At 39.8% G+C, this 18,265-nt stretch overlaps 3 protein-coding genes across 3 annotated transcripts in view; 1 reads left to right on the top strand and 2 right to left on the bottom strand.

Moving 5' to 3' along the window:
• Positions 1 to 1,463: 1,463 nt before the first annotated feature.
• On the top strand, positions 1,464 to 3,133 carry LOC128379814 (nodal homolog 2-A-like). The gene is made up of 3 exons (XM_053339457.1): positions 1,464 to 1,764; positions 2,072 to 2,850; positions 2,981 to 3,133. The coding sequence occupies exons 1-3, from the start codon at positions 1,464 to 1,466 to the stop codon at positions 3,131 to 3,133; spliced, it is 1,233 nt and encodes a 410-aa protein (XP_053195432.1).
• A 1,605-nt stretch (positions 3,134 to 4,738) lies between these two features.
• On the bottom strand, positions 4,739 to 8,192 carry LOC128380209 (eukaryotic translation initiation factor 4E-binding protein 1-like). The gene is made up of 3 exons (XM_053339936.1): positions 7,935 to 8,192; positions 4,947 to 5,144; positions 4,739 to 4,853 (listed from the first exon to the last, which is right to left on the bottom strand). The coding sequence occupies exons 1-3, from the start codon at positions 8,068 to 8,070 to the stop codon at positions 4,822 to 4,824; spliced, it is 366 nt and encodes a 121-aa protein (XP_053195911.1). The 5' UTR covers positions 8,071 to 8,192; the 3' UTR covers positions 4,739 to 4,821.
• A 5,555-nt stretch (positions 8,193 to 13,747) lies between these two features.
• ank1b (ankyrin 1, erythrocytic b) overlaps positions 13,748 to 18,265 on the bottom strand; it is a 67,498-nt gene continuing 62,980 nt past the window's right edge. The window contains exons 39-42 of the mRNA XM_053339917.1: positions 15,126 to 15,777; positions 14,747 to 15,017; positions 14,326 to 14,397; positions 13,748 to 13,816 (exon numbers count right to left, since the gene is read on the bottom strand). Of these exons, the coding sequence (XP_053195892.1) occupies positions 13,748 to 13,816; positions 14,326 to 14,397; positions 14,747 to 15,017; positions 15,126 to 15,777 (1,064 nt within the window). The remainder of the gene's footprint in view (positions 13,817 to 14,325; positions 14,398 to 14,746; positions 15,018 to 15,125; positions 15,778 to 18,265) is intronic.

Consider the following 18,265-nt stretch of genomic DNA (forward strand, 5'->3'; position numbering starts at 1 on the left):
CCGTTTAAAATATACGCTTATACGCTTATATAATGCTTATCATTATGTTTTATCATTTCACTATAAAGTGTTAAAATATATTTAAAAATCTGACCTGTGAATCCTGTCTGTTTGGTTGAAGTTGTTTCTTTTAAACTTTGGTTCATTTCACGACAAAGTCCCAAAGTTTGGACCAAATTATAGTTCAAAACCAAACGTTTATTTGATGTAGTCACAACAAAGAACTTTCAAAGAACCTAGACCAATTAAAAATCAATTGCACATTAAAAAAAGGAAAGTCATCAGAAAGGAATCAAAGCTTTGTAGTTTGCAATCAGCTGGTTCTGCCTTCTTTTGAGGTCAAGTGTGCAGTTTGTCTTATGAATGGGCATCGATTAGTCAGCGTTTCTACCCCCATGAATGTCCCTTTAATGCTGCTGCCAATTATCGTGACAGTGTTTAGACTTTGGTTGTCTTATTGTTTTAAGAACTCTTTTCATTCCAGGGTGTCCTAAATTATGAATTCATACAACTCACATCGATATTTAATTGTAGAGTTAACTATAGCTACATACGAATAAACCATGACTACATTACTGTCATTCAAAAATCATCATCATCAATTTAATCAAGAAATGTATGTCCAGTCTATCAAATGATTAAAATGTTGATTTTTTAAAGTTACATATCTTAAGTGGTCATTATTTACTTACGTATTCATTGAAGCTATTCTCTATTTATAATTGATAATTTACTTTATTTTCTTACAGGATTATTTTAAAGTTATTATTTTGAATCAGACAACTCCTATTAGCTATGATAACTATATTGTTACATGTTCACTACTTATAATAACTATTACTATTAACTATTGTGTTCATTAAATTAGCATTATCTATTTAACTAAGGATGCTTGATTAGACTGTCATCGTGTCACTATTGCAGCATCTATAACAACAACAACAACAAAACAAGAAATACGATATGGAGTCAATAATTAAACATGAAGTCAAATATTGACCTTAACTTGCCCTCATCGTATTATCTTTCCTCGTTATGTGTCCTAACAGACTCCACACAGGTCACAACCGGCGCTACAGAAAGTGATTTTCTGATTAACTCCTGTGTTTCTTTCCAATTAATCACTGCGCCGTTGTGCAGCTCGTAATCTCCTTAACTAATATTATTGTCATGCCTTATCAAAGCCATCTCTAATATACAAAACAACAACAATCAGAGTAGTGGGCTTTTACAGTTTTCACACCTCATCCACTACAAACACCAATTGGTTTCGATACATAATGACCTTATCACATTTGAGTCTTTGAGCGCCTCCCGTGGATCACACACGCCCTTCAGCCATCTGAAGATTGACAGATCTCTTCAAAGGACGTCAGAAGAGAGGGGTGTGACTATAAATGCCAGCCTCAGCATCTCACCAGCATCATTTGGAATCTACACCAGCAACAACACACTTGGGAATAATGAAGGGACACGCTATGGATTTGTCTTTTGCGCTTCTTCTCCTGGTGGATTTGCTTGTGGCTCTCGCCGCACAGCCCTTCCCTGGCATGCGTCCTGACGCACTGCTCAGTAGGATGAACGGCGGCTCCAGACGCACCGTGCAACGGCACAAGAGCAGCAGGCTGCCCCTTTACATGATGCAGCTGTACCGGACCATGCTGTCTGAGGATGGGCCCCGGATTCCTGCTGCCACCGTGAGCCAGTCCGAGGACAACCCCGGCCTGCATGACTCCGACTCCGTAATCAGCCTTGTCGCTAAAAGTAAGTATTCAACATTCAATTTAAAAACAAAAAGAAAAATGCAATTTGGTGGTGATGCTGTACATATGTTATTCTATTAATGACATAGCATTTCCCTTTAACAACCTGCAAAGCCTTATGTTCCTCAACCAAAATGTGGATGTGTGTTGATTTATTTCACCTTAATTTAATCATTTGTTTAATTAGGGGTTGCTTGATTAATGTATTTTAGCAGTTGTGCAACTCCTTAGTGTGTCTAGACAGTTCAGCTTCTCTAACACAAGCAGTGACAATGCTAACTGGTTTTTTGTATTCTCATTTTTTTCAGACTGCCAGCAGATTGGCAAGAGGTGGTCGGTCACCTTTGACATGTCTTCCATGTCTGCAAGTGACAATGTCCAACTGGCTGAACTTCGTATCCGCCTGCCTGCATTCACTGAGTCTTCTCAAGCTTCAGTGGACATCTACCACTCCCAGAGGAACCAGTGCTCAGGCATACACTGCCCAGACAGCAGGTTGTTCCTGGGCCGCCTGAGAGCTCATCCCAGTTCCATGGTCTCACCCTCTTCTTGGAAGGTGTTCAACATGACGGAGATGCTCAGTCGCTGGCTGCAGCAGGAACACTCCACACACAGGTCTGAGAAGGTTGAGCCTGAGGTGAGAGAGGAGGATGAGGAGGAGCAGCAGGAGGGAATCCAACATCCTACACCTAACCAGGTTATGATGGTGGTGTTCTCCAGGCAGAACCCCAACAGCCAGAGAATGCCGACACTCATCCGCACAGCAGAGCACTCCAAGTACGTCAGCCTGGATAGGGAGCGAGTGATGGGTGGTTCTGCCTCCAGGTCTAGGAGCCGCAGAGCCAAAAGACACCACCACAACCAGCAGCACAGCCAGCGGGTGGCAGGTACTGCTCCAGCCAGTATGTCCACAGAGGAGGAGAAGGGTCCTCTGTGTAGAAAGGTGGACATGTGGGTTGACTTTGAGAAGATCGGCTGGAGCGAGTGGATTGTCTATCCCAAAAGGTACAATGCCTATCGCTGTGAGGGGAGATGTCCTACACCAGTAGATGAGACCTTCACCCCGACCAACCATGCATACATGCAGGTAAGACTGAATTTAATCACCAAGACTTTTCTTGTACATGATTTTCTGCAAGAATATATACCTTTTAATACCTTCATGTCCTTTTTGAGCAAGTTTGTTCTAATCAATCATTTTCTCCTTCTCTCTCCAGAGCCTTCTGAAACTTCACCACCCACACAAGGTGCCATGTCTGTCCTGTGTGCCCACACGCCTAGCACCACTTTCCATGTTGTACTTTGAGAATGGGAAGATGGTCATGAGGCATCACCAGAACATGGTGGTGGAGGAGTGCGGCTGCCACTGAGCAAAACACCTAAAAATCATCTGGTTAAAAGTTCAAAAACTATTGCAAATTGGCGCAGAAGAATCTTACAACCACAAAATTGAGCTACTCAGAGGCACAAAGTGGATGCATGTCCACAGGCACTTTACAGAGACGTCCAGTTTGACACTGGGACAGAGGCTGTTGCTGTGATGCAGGACCAGAAAGAAGGGAACTACTATATATCCTGGACATCTCTCTCTAAACTATGGATTTTAAAAATTAAGTTATAAATTGTTGGTACTTTCTGCAGGAGATTAGGTGACCTAAATTGTGCCTTAGACAAATACTTTGCAAGGACTGAATAGATGAAAACAAACAACATCTAGATAAAAGCACAAGGTCACAGACTGAAGCACTATATCAGATTTAAAAAGGAACAGTTGTACATGAAAGGTAATAATGTGCAAACTTTTTTTTTCATGCTTGAAGGGTAAAATTTTGAATGCCATTGAAATGACAAATACAAATGTTAGAATGGTGTAAGCGCTTTGACATTATTGAAATGTTTGGGTCACATTGACCCATTTATATGTTTCCTATGTACAGTAAAACAATAAATTATGTTTTAATCTTGAACAAAGTCTCCAGTTGTATTTATTACAGTGCTCATGCATGTGTTTACATCAGTGGTCTCCAACCCTGCTCCTGGAGAGCTACTGTCCTGCATGTTTTAGGTATTGCCCCACTCTAATACATCTGATTCTGATTATTAACTCCTTATCAATCCCTTTGACAAGCTTCAGCTGCTTGATAACGAGTTAATTGGTAGAATCAGGTGGGTTTATATGCTTGGCCATTAAAACTGATTAAAAACAGAGTTGTAGCAATGACAGTAGACAGTACTTCAGATATGGATGTTGCTGCAAAGAAGCTACAAACACGAAAATGCTTCACACACGTCTTCAACCCAGCAGAACAGAAAATCTGTACAACCACCATAGTTTCAAGATGATGGTAAAGATTAGTGTCATCATTTCAATATCCGACTAAGTCACAATCTCTCCTTTTGTTCCTGAGTTACGGTGTTGAAGAATGGCCTGAAAAGATTTCTTTTTGCAGAACTTGTTAATATGAAGTTGACCTTTGACCTTTTGGGCATAAAGTATCATCACTTCATCAGTTTATGAAGCTGGACATTTGTGTAAAACTTTGGACAGACAACCCAAAAACAGAATTTAAAAAATCCAATATGTCACGGCGGTGATGACAGTCAGGAGTAGGAGAATATAAATAGAATATAAATAGAAACAAAGACATCTTATTTATTTGAATTTATGTATTGAACTGTACATCATACAATGTAGATTCACTATTTCAATATTTCATTTGAATAGTTTAAAAGCATGTTTTCAAACTCATTAAACATGTCAAAATCACATAAAATATTAATGTATTAACTTCAATAATGCTTTGACCTGCTTGTCAAATATGTTACAGATGATACAAAGTCAAGCGGCCATTAAGGCGAAGCAACAATTGCATTATTTTATAAGAGTACAACATTTTCACATAGTAATCATTACAAAAAATACAATTTTGTTTTCAGAACTGTAAGACATCTCATTGTAACTGAAATTTTTTTCATTTAATTTTTTTTAGCATTTTCTCAACAGTAAACAAAAACAATGAACATGTTGGAAATTATTTTCATCCTTATGACCGACTCTTCAAATGTCCATTTCAAACTGGGACTCATCTCCTAGACAAAAAAAAGAACAATGCAGTTGAAGGAGGTGAAATACACTGTTATAAAAACACACGATGGGCTGCAGCTCATCTCTGCTTTCCATACCTGTGCTCTCCTGTTTATGCAGGCTGTGCTTGGCGTTACTGCTGGCTGTCTTTTGTGGCTGGTTTGTGTCGGACGAGGACGAGTCAGGTTTGAGCGGCCTTGTGACTCCGGGGATGTCAGGCAAGCTGGGAGGCGTACGAGCTAGAGGAGACGTCCGACACTGCAGGAGGAACTTCCTGTCATAGATTATTCTTGTGCCTGTGGGTGATAACGGAAACTTGAATTCAGCAGGATTCAGATGTCAAATAAACATGTAAACAAAAAACAAACATTTGTCAAACTTTGAGAGCCTTGGTAGTTGAGTGGTAACCACACATGCCACATAATGGCAGCATCCCTGCTTCCATTCTGGCAAGGGACCTTTGCTGCAGGTCATTACCCTCTTCCTCTCCCTGTTTCTCTCTATGCCAAGTACTTTCAAATAAAGGCAAAAATAAAATATTTCATTTTTTATATTCTTATGTGACAGAGCAACATTATGGTCAAATTATCCAAACCAAACAAAAGCAAAAAAAAACTTGTTCAATGTGTACATAAAATAAAGTTTAAAAAGGGGTGAGACACAACATTCAACCCCACAAGATGTGACATTGGCCTCCAACTGACAGCTCACGAGGCTCAGTACAAACTGTCACACTAGTCATTACAACACACTCAGAGGGAGAGTGACTTCATTCTCTGCTCAGGACACCATACAGTAACTACATGCTGCCATCCAGTAGGGATGAATATCATATACAGCCCCTTTAAAAATGAGCATGTATACACCTGCCAGGCAACCAGAAGCCTCCACAAAGTTAGAGCCTATGTTCAAAATGATGAACGTGTTCATTCATGAACTTTTAGAGGTGCTGGTGGGCTGATTTTGTTACCCTTGTATAGAGCCAGAATAGCTGTTTCATTCATTCATTATGCTAAGCTAAGCTAACCCTCTGCTGTCTGGAGCTTTATATTTAGCAGACCAAAGAGCAATACCAATCTTCTCACCTAACTCTCTCTGCATAAGCTTATTTCCCAAATCATCAAATTATTCTTTTAAATTATCCACCTTTTACCTTCATCTTTTCACCTCAACATTTTTTTTTTTTATTTGAGAAAAAAATAAAACTCTAAGCTAACCTTGTAATTAAACACTTATAAACAGTTGAATTGAAAAAGCTAAATTAACAATATTAAATTAAATAACACAATAAAATAAATATACAGTATATACCACCTCAACAGTATAGAGACCTACTTTTTCTATAATGGGTACTCTGAGTGTGACTCGTATCTTAGCGTATGCCCATACATGTCTGAATGACCTATTTTCTGGCATTCATATCACTGACGCTGACACACTTCTTGTTGATCCAGCTCTGCTTTATCAGTGTAAGTCTGTCCCACCTGTTCATGTTGCAGAACTCTGTATCGGTTTAACGTACATGTGCTCTCTGCACCAACTTTCTCACAACTGTGGAGAGAAAACATTTTCTTTTTCACCTTTATCACCATGCTGGACATTATCCAAGGTCTCAAACTCTGCGATGTTTGAGTAAAAGGTTGAATAAGTGGGTCAAACTACTCGATGTGTTGTTGATGAGAGAGTGAGGCTGGCTTTCTAGAAACCTGTGGCTGTTCTGAGTGTTGATTCAATTTCCTGATTTCAAATTTCATGTTTTGTTTGTTTCATCAAAATAAATCTTTTGTCATATTTCTTGCAGAAAGCTTAAATGGTAATGAGTGTCATTTTTTTTTTTTTTTTAACTATTCGCATCCATCTACAGAAAACTGTGCTGAAGCTGTAATATGAGGTAACTATTAGCTCTCTTTCTCCATATTAAATATAACCAGTGTAACCAAGCGACAACCACACCTAGTAAACATGTTGCTGCAGCTCCACAGCAGCTAGCTGTCACTACTAGAACAAGTACACCTATAAATAGGATATGACTGGCTTGGGGCCTATATTTGACCATACATACATAGTCGTTGATTGTGAGGTTAATCTACTACATCTACACTTCTCTGGTTACTACATGCTGAATTTGTACATCTGATATTCATAACTGATGTATTGCAAAACAATTAAATGTCAATTCACACGGAATCTGCTGCAACAAAGTCAGAGTTCTGTAATGAACAGAAGGAAGTAAACACATCATTTGATACAGATAACATTATAGTAAAATAAAAATGAGTGATTTTGCACTAATTTAACTTTCTACCACATTTGTACAATAAAACTTCACTAGAACACATTAGAGATTAAATACTGAACTTAAATACTTGTATGAAACTGCAAACATTCCACTTAACCATCAGTCAGATAGTCAGACAGTGACATGCTTCAGTGTGTTTGTTAAAGGAAATAACATGCAAGCAAAACAGTCATTTTCTAAGAACCTACTGTGAAATGTGGGAAAACAAACTTATGTAAAGTAAAAGCACTGTGCAATGTACACACTGCATGGTTTTGGGTGTTGCAATAACTTTCTTTAACATTGTTAACTGGTAGCCTTCATGGAACACTAATGCTGTCAATCATTAACAGGACTGCAGGCAGGACTTATAGCTTTGCTCTCTAAAGAAGTTCATTTCAGGCTTCCACAACACACAACAACTGTTCATTATTGTGTTAGTTTTTATGAACAAAACCCAAAATCAAGATATAATCTTTAATTTTCCAATGCATCCATCTACATTTATAACCTTACAGATAGGAGAGAAACATTGTGCAATGAGGGGTCCTGCAGGGTGTGATATCAGTGATATAATAAGCTATTTCATGGCTTTCTAGGTGAGAATGACTTATCTTAACTACACAGCCTCTCTCCATGTCTCCAATCTAAAAAATCCGAGTTTTTTAATTTCCCCTTTAAGTGTCCCTTTAAATCTTCTTATTCTCATATTAAGGACGTTTATCTTGTTCTCATGCTGTCAACTCCAGATGAGATTAAAGTTTTTTTAAAATTATTATTATACTTTTCTTCCCACTGACATCATTACCTCCTGGCGTGGTGCTGAACAGTGTCCCCCCGGGAGTGCTGGAGTAATCCTGGGGCATGTGGGCAGCATCGTGAATGGCGACCCTTCTCACTGCGGGGATATCCCGGCTGCCGGTGGTCTGACCTCCCGCTGACATCTCTCACTGTCGGTTGTTTTTCGTACTTTCTGTGTCACCTGTAATGTAGAGGACTCTGTCTGTCTGCAGGAAAGTTAACCTGTGCCTCCACGTGCTCTACACCACTCCAAAACAACACGAGGACTTCCTCCCAAACAACACGTGGGAAGGAGAGTTGTGATTGGCTGAAAACAGGGGGCGTCACAAACAGCGGAAGTTGTAGTTTTTCCTGAGCTGCAGGTTGCTGTCTATAGGAGGCTATAACATAACATCGAAAAATAACTCAAATAAGACATACCTGAAGGAAACATATAATTGTGTAATCAGTTAAATAATTAAAATTATTATAATTATTGCAATATTGTACTAGCTACTTAAAAGGGAGAGAACTGCTACTGTAAGCCTGAGACCCTTACTCAGTACACATCACACAACCATATAATTCAAAATGAAGAATAATTTCTAATAATAATAATCCTAAAATGAATATTCGCTTGATGAGTCCATCATTTACAGCTCCATGCATTTTTAAATCCTTCTCAGTGTAAACATACTTATCACAGTATCATCCACTGTGGTCAATAACATTATAGTGTAGGCCTACCAGGAAAAGACATGAAAGCTGCAGAATGGGCCCTCGGCACTCCATGCAAGTCAGGCTGTGGCAGTCGGAGGGCTTGCGCAGTGGTTAGTACAAGATGTGTAGATTTGTTGGTGTGTGATCTAAAAAGTTTTATCTTAAGAATTACAAATGCCTGGCAATGTTTTGCACAATAAGTTGTAAACACAATAGTAATTTCTGATCATTTTCAGTTGCACATAATCAACATCTAATGTGTTAAAATAACACATTTGTGCTAAATTTACCTGACACAATTTGTGTGTTAAAATGGCTCACACATTGATTGTGTTACATTTAAAACATGTAGTCCCTGAGAACACTCGCCAAGTTACATTTCTACACGTGTCATTTGTCACATCTTTTTGTCATTGTCTAGTCATTCATTATCTGTTAATGCTCCAGACTCAACCAGTTGTTGAGAAACACAAGAATAAAGACTTACATCTGCTTACAACTACATCATTGTGTGTTATAAATGCTAAATAGGGGGACTTAAAGTACTAAAAGTAAATGTTCCCTTATTTTTGACACTGTACAGACCAAATTGTTTTCTAATCAATTAATTAAGGAAGTGCCTGGCAGGTTAGTTTAATACAAATAAAGTCTAAAACAATAATCAATGCATATTTAAGTTTACATGGAATCATTCTTTCCAGGTAATTCCTCTACAAATCAACACATGCTTGATAAAATAAATAGTCCATGTAGGAATATTATAGCAAACATAGAAACATGGCTGCACTCATTTCACTTTATGAAAACAAGACGCATTGTTTATGTCACATCTTTGTTTATTAATTCTTGTAAATGGTTTGAGCTGGTGTACAGGGTAAGATGATCTATACATATCTTCTTGTCAGAATGATTCTGACTGAAAGGCTTGTATACATATTCACGTTTGTTTATCCTCTCTCCAGGACAATACAAAAGAAAAGAAAACAAGTGGTCATAGCTACAAAGCCTCTACATTCCCCATGATGTGGGCATTGGCCTAGTCTAGATAATGCTTAAAGAACATCCATAACAACTCTATGAGGGTGCATAGCATTCTAATTAAATATATTTTGTCATATATTTATACATATATTTTCATAAAAACATCTCTTTTTTTGTGCATGTGCGCAGTTGCATTCCTTAGGATAGAGTAATATGATATTGCGTTTACATTGTCATGTATCCATTCTAAAGGAGTATAGGTGATCTCTATTCTTCGCGACAATTAAAATTTTACAATACTCTTTAAAATACATTGTTGTAGGTTACACGTCCTCTCAAGTCACATGCCTGGTAAAAACTTTCTCTCTTCTTCTTCTCCTCTAATCCAACTAGGTTTGGAACCAAGCATCATCACACATGCACACACACACACACACACACACAATTGGTGGAGTCAAGTTTCTCAAGTCAGACTGATGGCAAATTCAAATACTCATGGTTTAAAATATCAGTTTAACTGTAAGTTACACAAGGGTTAGGATAATTAAAACTTCTGTCTTACTTGATTTTAATTCATTTCAAAGCCTTCTGCTTCTACATTTTTAGTAGTAGCTATGCCCTGTCAGATACTCAATGAGACAGAAGAAGAGCTTCTTGTGTATCTGTTTTAAGCAAATCTAAACAAATTGTAGACTCAATATTCATTGTGAGGACTAAAGAAGACACAGAGTCATCTGACTCAATAAAACTGATCAAATGGTGTCTTCAGCATTATGTGAAATGAACAGATACACCAGCTTTTGTCTTCTGCGTCATGTCTATTACATACCTCTATCATTTTCTTCAAATCTATTCTGTTGTTTGTACAATTTAAATTTAGTGCTGAGAAGACACCAGTAACAACAAATATATATGACCATTACAGAATTATATTGAATGGTGTCTCTTGACTCAAAATGCCAAACAATATTAAGACTGGTGTTTGATGTACTTAAAATCCTAATTATAACTTTAACACAGGATTGAGTACATTTACGTTCTTTTAAATGATAAACATGACCAGCTGAGGTTCTCCACAAAGAGTTGCATATACAGGGCAAAGAGGTGCATGGTTATTGACCACACACTAAATATCCTGTATCTTTTTTGGTCTTATTTTAATCAAAGATCTCCCCAACACACCCACACACCCACACACACTCACACACACACTCACAGCACCCTGCTTCATACGTCCCTCCAAACACCCAGAGCATCCCGATCCCACCCCAAACTGCCCCAAACACCAAAGTCAAGTTCTGATGCACTCACTTTGTGTCCTGCATTCATCTTTAAGAGTAGGACTCTAAATAACAAAAAAACAAAAAAAAGAACATTTTGTTTCTGACAGAGCAGAACTGAAAACCTGAGTGGAGTAAACAGTGGAAAACATGTGATATGTAATAAACATGTGCTATATCCGATGATGCTCTCATTTGCACGGACCGGGAATGGAAAATATGTGCATTTGTGTGATGTGCAACTAATGTTCATTCATTTGTTCATTCATTCATTCAGTGTCTCACTCATTCAGGCTACAGTAGCATTTACAGTACTTATGGGATTAATATTGTGTTTTGATTTCCAGGAAATGTGTGCTACTATGATATGACCTCTTCATAGTGCTGCCGTCGGGTTTCTGCATAAAAATGTGTTTCAGAGATGAAGAGAACAACAAGAGGTTTACAGTGATGTCAGTGTGTTTCTGAAACGTGTGATACACTAAAACCATTAAAGATGTACATTATACTTAAATTACTCCGAAAAAAAGATCAAAAAAAGAAAATGGAGATGGTGTCCACCTTATGGCAGCAGCAGACTCCATATTAGGTATCAGTGTATTGACATATCCTGGTTTATATTTTGCTACGTTAAGTGCTGAGAAACAAACAGTCCCTCCCAGGCCTCCGCAGTCCCACATGGCTACAGCTGAGTCATCTGATGTTGCACCAGCGTGTCCTCTCTGACTCATTCTCTTCAAGGTCGCTGGAAGCAGTCAGAAAAAGCACAGCTGTTCATCCAGATGGAGTTCCTGTCTTCACTGAGGAGTTCAGTCTTTTACACCTTTCTGTATCAAATCCTTCCATCTTCTGCATTCTTGATGTTAGGTATTATTGCTGTGGCAAACTTAAAACCTATCTGACACTCTGACCAGGCGATAATTATTTAATCATGTGATGTATATGTTTTCTGGATATGTGTGTGTGTGTGTGTGTGTACTGTATAGGAGTGTGCGTGGGTGTGCTTTTGTCTGTTATATGTGTGTGTCTTCACAGTTCACGGGTCTGGGGTCAGTGAGAATAAGACAATCACAGTGCTACCTGTCTGTCCTTGCTGCACAGTTCCTTTCACAATCACATGTCGTAGTAGCGTAACGCTAATTTTCACATGCTAGATTAGAAATCTTCTAAATCGCTATATTCTCACATGAATCAGATCCTCCATTTTGTCCCCACTTAATTCACTTTGTTTCAAATGAATGAACCAAAATGCGACAGTGAGGCGCTACAGCCGTTGCAAACAGATTGAGGGAGCACACAAAGTTTTTTTTTTAACACTGGATGGAGGAGCTATAAATGCAGATGGAGAGGCCTGTGATTTTACTGCATATCGACTGAGGCTACTGAGAAAAACTGTGGGTTGAGATGATGCGCTACAGGGAGAAATGACGGAAGAAGGTTAGAAAAGGTGACGAGAAAGGGGACGGGGGGCGGAGTCAGTTCTTGTGTTGTAGAGCTGCTGCACAATGCGATCAAGCAACCGACCCATTTTTCCGAAGAAAACATTCCCAATGTCTGAAAAACATGTTTCCCCTGAAAACACGAGGGGGTAAAGATACTGAGTTCCCTACTGAAGTCAGAACGATGCTTAAAAACCAAGGTGGACACGTCCCAAAGAAACACACACAAGAAGCGAGCTTCATCCACAAAGGAAGAGACATCAGCGCACGCAGACAGGACACTCACGAGCGGGAGAACACAGCGAATTTCTCATTCCGGCACTGAGCGCGCCGTGACATCACAGGGGCTATTAGCCAATCATGGGGCAGGGCTCAGCACCAAGCCAGAAGCAAAGAACACATGCGGTAGCAGAATACACGCACACATACGCACACATACACACACACCGACACATGTCCACATAGCATAGAGTGCATATATCACATTGAGAGTAACAGGGCAAAGGGTCTGGTGAAAGAAGCGTCGGTGGGCTCAGCAGTACACAGAACCATCCATTGAGGGAAAAAGACTTTTTTTTTTTTTTTTGGCTGAAGTGTTATTGGACTCAACTCGCTGACATGAACCACTCCAGTTTGGGGGAATAAGGTCCTTGAAATGGCCTCTGACCCAAGCGTGGGCCAGCAACCCCCCACCCCCATCCCCCTCCCACCCTGTACCTTGTACCCCTTCAGTTTGTAGATAATGACAGTTCAAAAGGTCAAAGGGCATGCACCAGCAGTCATCATGCGATTACAGTTCACAGGAAGCACTTTTTGTTTGTTTTTTTTTTCTTGGTAGTTTTACTGACATATATGTTTGTTTTTGTTTTGTTTTTTGTAAAAAAAAAAAAAAAAAAAAAAGGGGGATCATCATGCCTTGGTTTAGTTGATATTTTTCTTTACAAATGTTATAAAACTACAAGTTGAGCTCTTTTTTTTTCTCATTCTCTTTTCTTCTGTGGATTGCTCCATGGTCACACGTTGAGGATGATTCTGTGTTTGTTACGTTGTAGTTTACACTTTGTAGTTTTTGTCTTCCTCTCCTCCCTTGCTCACTTTCCTCTGCGGTCTGGTTGTGTTTTTGTGGAGGATGATTTGGCAGTGGCTTTCCTGTCCTACAAAACAGAGAGAGATAATATTAACGTTCAAAACACAGCTAAATTACTTTGTCCCTCCAAAGAGAACAAAAACATCAAATTATTATCGTCGTGTACTGGATACCAAACCTAAGGGCTCTAATTTTGAACATAAATGGAACAGAACAGCATGTGAGGGATTATTAGGCTCTAACAGTATGTTGCCATAGCTGCATCTATCCAAGCACTGGGATGCACAAGTGCTTGTTGTGAGCCGTACCTTGAGCACTGGGTAGTATGTGTATTTCAGTGTTTTACTCTCCGCAGACTGGTGCGCTGCACTGACTGAGCGCCCCTTCTCACATCCACCCCCACCTGGAGCAAGGAGGGAGGGAGGAGGGAAGGAAACAACACTCTGACCAGTTAACTGCTGAAGCTTCTACATGTAACCAGAGCAGGAAACTAACTTGTCTCTCCACCAGCTGCAGCCCCAAAAAATCACCAGCTGTCACTGTGTTACCATGAGTGAGCCGTCAGCCAATCAGATCTCCCAAACACTTCACTACCTGAAGCACATTGTTCAACATATCACTTTATTAAGTGCAATCATTTTTCCATGGATGATAATGATGATGAAAGATGTTAATGGTAATGAAGTTTTTAATATTTGGGTGAATTCATTCATAACTAGAGTCAGAATTATCTCTGTATCATGGTTGGTTGCTGATGGGGACAATATGCTTCTAACCAACATTTGGCTGGTGGCTGCTGTTAATTTCCCACCCTTTGTGCCTGATTCACAGTAAAATGCTGTCGGCTTGTGCTGACAGTGTTTTGTGTGTGAATATGACTCAGTGGAAATTGTGAAAACACAACTGACTTACTTTTCTGGCCAGCACCTTTCCGTGATCATCGGCAAACTGCACCTCAGCAGCATAGTCCTCTCTCTCATCTCTCTGTATAAAGATAAGGCATTTAAATATAAATATCAATTCATGACATTTACTTTTGTAGAATAATAAATCATTTGCCTGTTAGAAATGTAAAAAATAAATAAAGTATCTGACATGGCAGATTTTTCCCATGTGTTGCACCACACAACACATTTTTCTGGTCAAACTCTGTGACATCATCAAAATGATCAATTTTGATGTTTATTGTTAAGTTGTTAAGTGAGACTTAACAAAAAATAAAACTGAATGACTGTTTTCCCATTGGATAATTCAAAAAAGATAAAAAGGCATGGACAAGATGTTTCCCCTCCAGGCGCAGGAAGCGTCGGGTGGTCGGCGTTAGCAACCTGACCTGGCCCCGCCTCTGCTCCTGTTCCCAAGCATGTGGCCCCGCCTCCTGGTGGGAGAAGCCCAGCCCCTTGTCAAAGGGCTGCGTGCCTTGCAGGAGGCACCCACGCAGCACATGAGAGTAACCCGTGTCACACACCGGAGTCAGCAGAGCTTCCTGGGCCACGCGCAGGCCTGGCACGCTGCCGTCCCGGCCTGATGATACTGAGCCCACCCAGCCATGCAGGGAATCCTTGTCAGGTAAGTAAGGTTGAAATGCTCCACCTCCCACCAACCTGGAAACCCAAATGCAAAAAGAGGAGAGAGAAATGGAAGTGGAAACCAGTGAAAACCAGAAAAAAACACACAATACAGTCAGATTGACTTAAGTAAAGCAGGTGTACCGGTTGTCTCCGTTGTGCTCCGCAGCTCGACTCAGTCCCGACATCTCACACCGCTGGGCGTACACCTGCTGGCCTGCAACAACAGAAATCCCTTCCACTGAACCCAGCCCTACACCTCCACCTCCTCCTTTTGCTCCTCCTGTTGCACCAGTCTCCCCTCTCCTGCCGTCCGACCTCTGACCTCCCAGCTGGCCGTTTAGGTTGACCTTGGGGACAGCGCCACTGGCTCTCACCCTGTCCCTTTCTGCCAGCACACTCGCTGGCTCCTGTGGCGCCTCCTCATCCTCAACCTCCCCTTCCTCCTCCTCCTCCTCCTCCTCCTCCAGCTCCATAATGGAGCCACTGGCCCCACTGGCACAGCTGCTGGGGCGACCCAAGCTGCAGGGAAGGGAGAGCGTGGCGCCCTCTGAATCATCAGCCCGACTGCTGCCCTCAAGTGATGAGTCCTCCACCGTTACCAGCGAGGGGCTTACCCCTGCTGGCCACACCTGAACGTCCGACATCTCCATTAATGTGTCTTCCTCGGTGGTAGCGATGGGGGCGCACTCGAGGCTTGAGACTTCCTGCCAGTAAGGCTCCGCCCCCAATGGAGAGGGCAAGCTGTACTGCATGGAGGCCGGGGACAGCAGCTCCTCCTGCACCAGCCCATAACCTGGAGGGAAGACAGGGCGACAAGAGAAAGACTAACACCACGCAGGCACAGCCAGGGGGAGAATGGGGAGGTGGTGGGTCAACTGTTTCTCCCACCTATAAGTGAAACAGTGGGGCTCAGCCCTGTCCCAATATACCAGGAAAGACTCTTTATCAAGGACTTAGAGTTTAGACCACTCATTTAGGATTCAAATATCCTTCAATTCATTTCATTCGTAATAAGAAAGACATGTTGATCCTGAACCAGCAATCTGACTCCAAGACCCAATAAATTCCAGTCAACATGTTTTACACTACTTTCAGTTTAAAAGGCAAAACACAAGAGCAGCACTGGAAGCAGTAAAACATTGTCTTTCTCTCTAAATTCAGCTTCCTTTATCAATCTTCTGTTGATTCGTCTAATTCACATATAAACATTTGGACTAATTTTCTGCCAGATTTGATCCAAAGGAAGCACTTCAGGTTACTGTCATTGGGACACAGCATCTTCAAGTGAGGTGAGGGATTAAGGGAGTTTGGTGTATCATCTGTTTTGTTTGAGGTGAGTGGTGCAAGGCTCTTAGCTAGCATGTAAGAAAGTGAATCTGCAGAACAGACAGTGTTACTTGCTAAGAGAGAAAAAGTCTAGAGTTAGATGTTTATTGTGGGGTTGGCACGATATTCACTCATCATAGAAGTGGTGCTGGGAGTTTTTGATATCTTTTCTTCTAATATCATCTCAGCAACAACATCTATGAGAAGAATTCCAGTTGGATTTTAGAGCCCTGATTGCAGGAGGAGATCTTGAAGAAATTTAAAGATTTAAAAAATGCCCATGATAGACAACCATTCCCCAAAAGACAGATTTGTTTAACATATACTTTGCTTTTTTTATGATTGATAATGTGATATTTAAAGGCCATACTGTAAATTTGTAACCAATTGGTCTACGTGCATGCCTGATGAGTGACAAGGCAGCAGTTGGGTGCTTTACAATGCATTTACATAAACTTTTTCTATGATGTCTCAGCAGCTATCAAACAATTTTTTTTGTCTTATTATCGTTCCAACCCTTGTAACATGTCCTGTGGTGGGAGTCAGCAGCATCTTGCACATTCTGCAGGGGAAAATGCAAGTTACTGTTGCTCTTGCATTCTCCTGTAGTTGCACCGTCATGCATTTATATGTCTGCATCCCAAGCATCCAAATACAGGTCAGTGTACACACGCACTCACACATATACATATGCGCACACACACACACACACACACACACACACACACACACACACATCAGACAAAACTATTATATTTTAAGATGATCTTATAATTGATTTATGCCTGTTAATGAAGGCAATTTACAGTACTACACATTGATTTTTATGTTAACTGACAGACTTTTAAAATTAAACATATAATGTATCACCTAATTGCAGCGTGGATTATTTTGTGCAATTCTGTTAAATGTCTTAACAAGATTCAGGATGCCGTAGTTGATAAATAGAATATAAATTCATAGATTATATTCTTGGAATTTCAAACATTATTGAATTTTTTTTTTTTAAACTGCTTTAATGCAGACTAACTCTTGAATTTAATAATGTATACACAAAACAGATTTTAGACATTGTTTGGTTCTATTACCAAGACATCATTCACTGCGACAACACTAGTAAAATACACAAGACACACAGACACTCATTACATTCACTGATCACTTTTTAAAAATTATTTGTTATATAATATTAATTTAAGGGTAAAACTAATTTTATTAATGATGTATTTTACATTCATATTATAACTATGTTTATATTATCTCATTGTCTATCTCTTTACACTGGCATTAAAAAGTGGCATTTTGAACAATTAAAAAACGATTTATTAATTTAATTTATTGGATATGAACATCACTTTCAACGTCCTATAAGAAATACAAATACATATTCCACATTTAAAATAATATACTTTGGAAATGTTATGTGACTTATAGTTTAAAGTGTATCTTAATGTTGTCTTTGATGATACTTCAAGACTGCAATACTGATAAATTGTTGCATCAATGAGGTCAGATGAATGGAATAAAGTGAAATTGAACAGTAAAGGAGTACTTCACCCAAAATCAAACTTAGCATCTGCTTTACACTGCTATGCTTCAGAGCTTCCACTTCGGGTACACTGCGGCCCTAAAAACTAATTCAGTATCAAGCTGACAGGTTACAACAACACAAATGTTTACAGAGCAGAGACTTTATAGTGACGTGGCTGGGATGAAGCTTTGAGAGAGCAACTCAAGATACAGTGTGAGCACAACTTTAAGCTTTTTATGAACTGATCGTGTCATAATCTTTCTCATAATATTGACAGTTTCCCTTTGCAATAAGCTATGCTAATTATAACATGTTTAGTATTTCCTGTCCTTATCCCTTTCAGATCCCTCTACTAGCATCTAACTTTACTGACTTTCAATGACTAATTTGTCTCTTTGAGGCAGTGCATCAACAACTATACTTG

This window comes from Scomber japonicus, chromosome 19 (genome assembly GCF_027409825.1).
Source record: "Scomber japonicus isolate fScoJap1 chromosome 19, fScoJap1.pri, whole genome shotgun sequence".
NCBI classification, from domain to species: domain Eukaryota; kingdom Metazoa; phylum Chordata; class Actinopteri; order Scombriformes; family Scombridae; genus Scomber; species Scomber japonicus.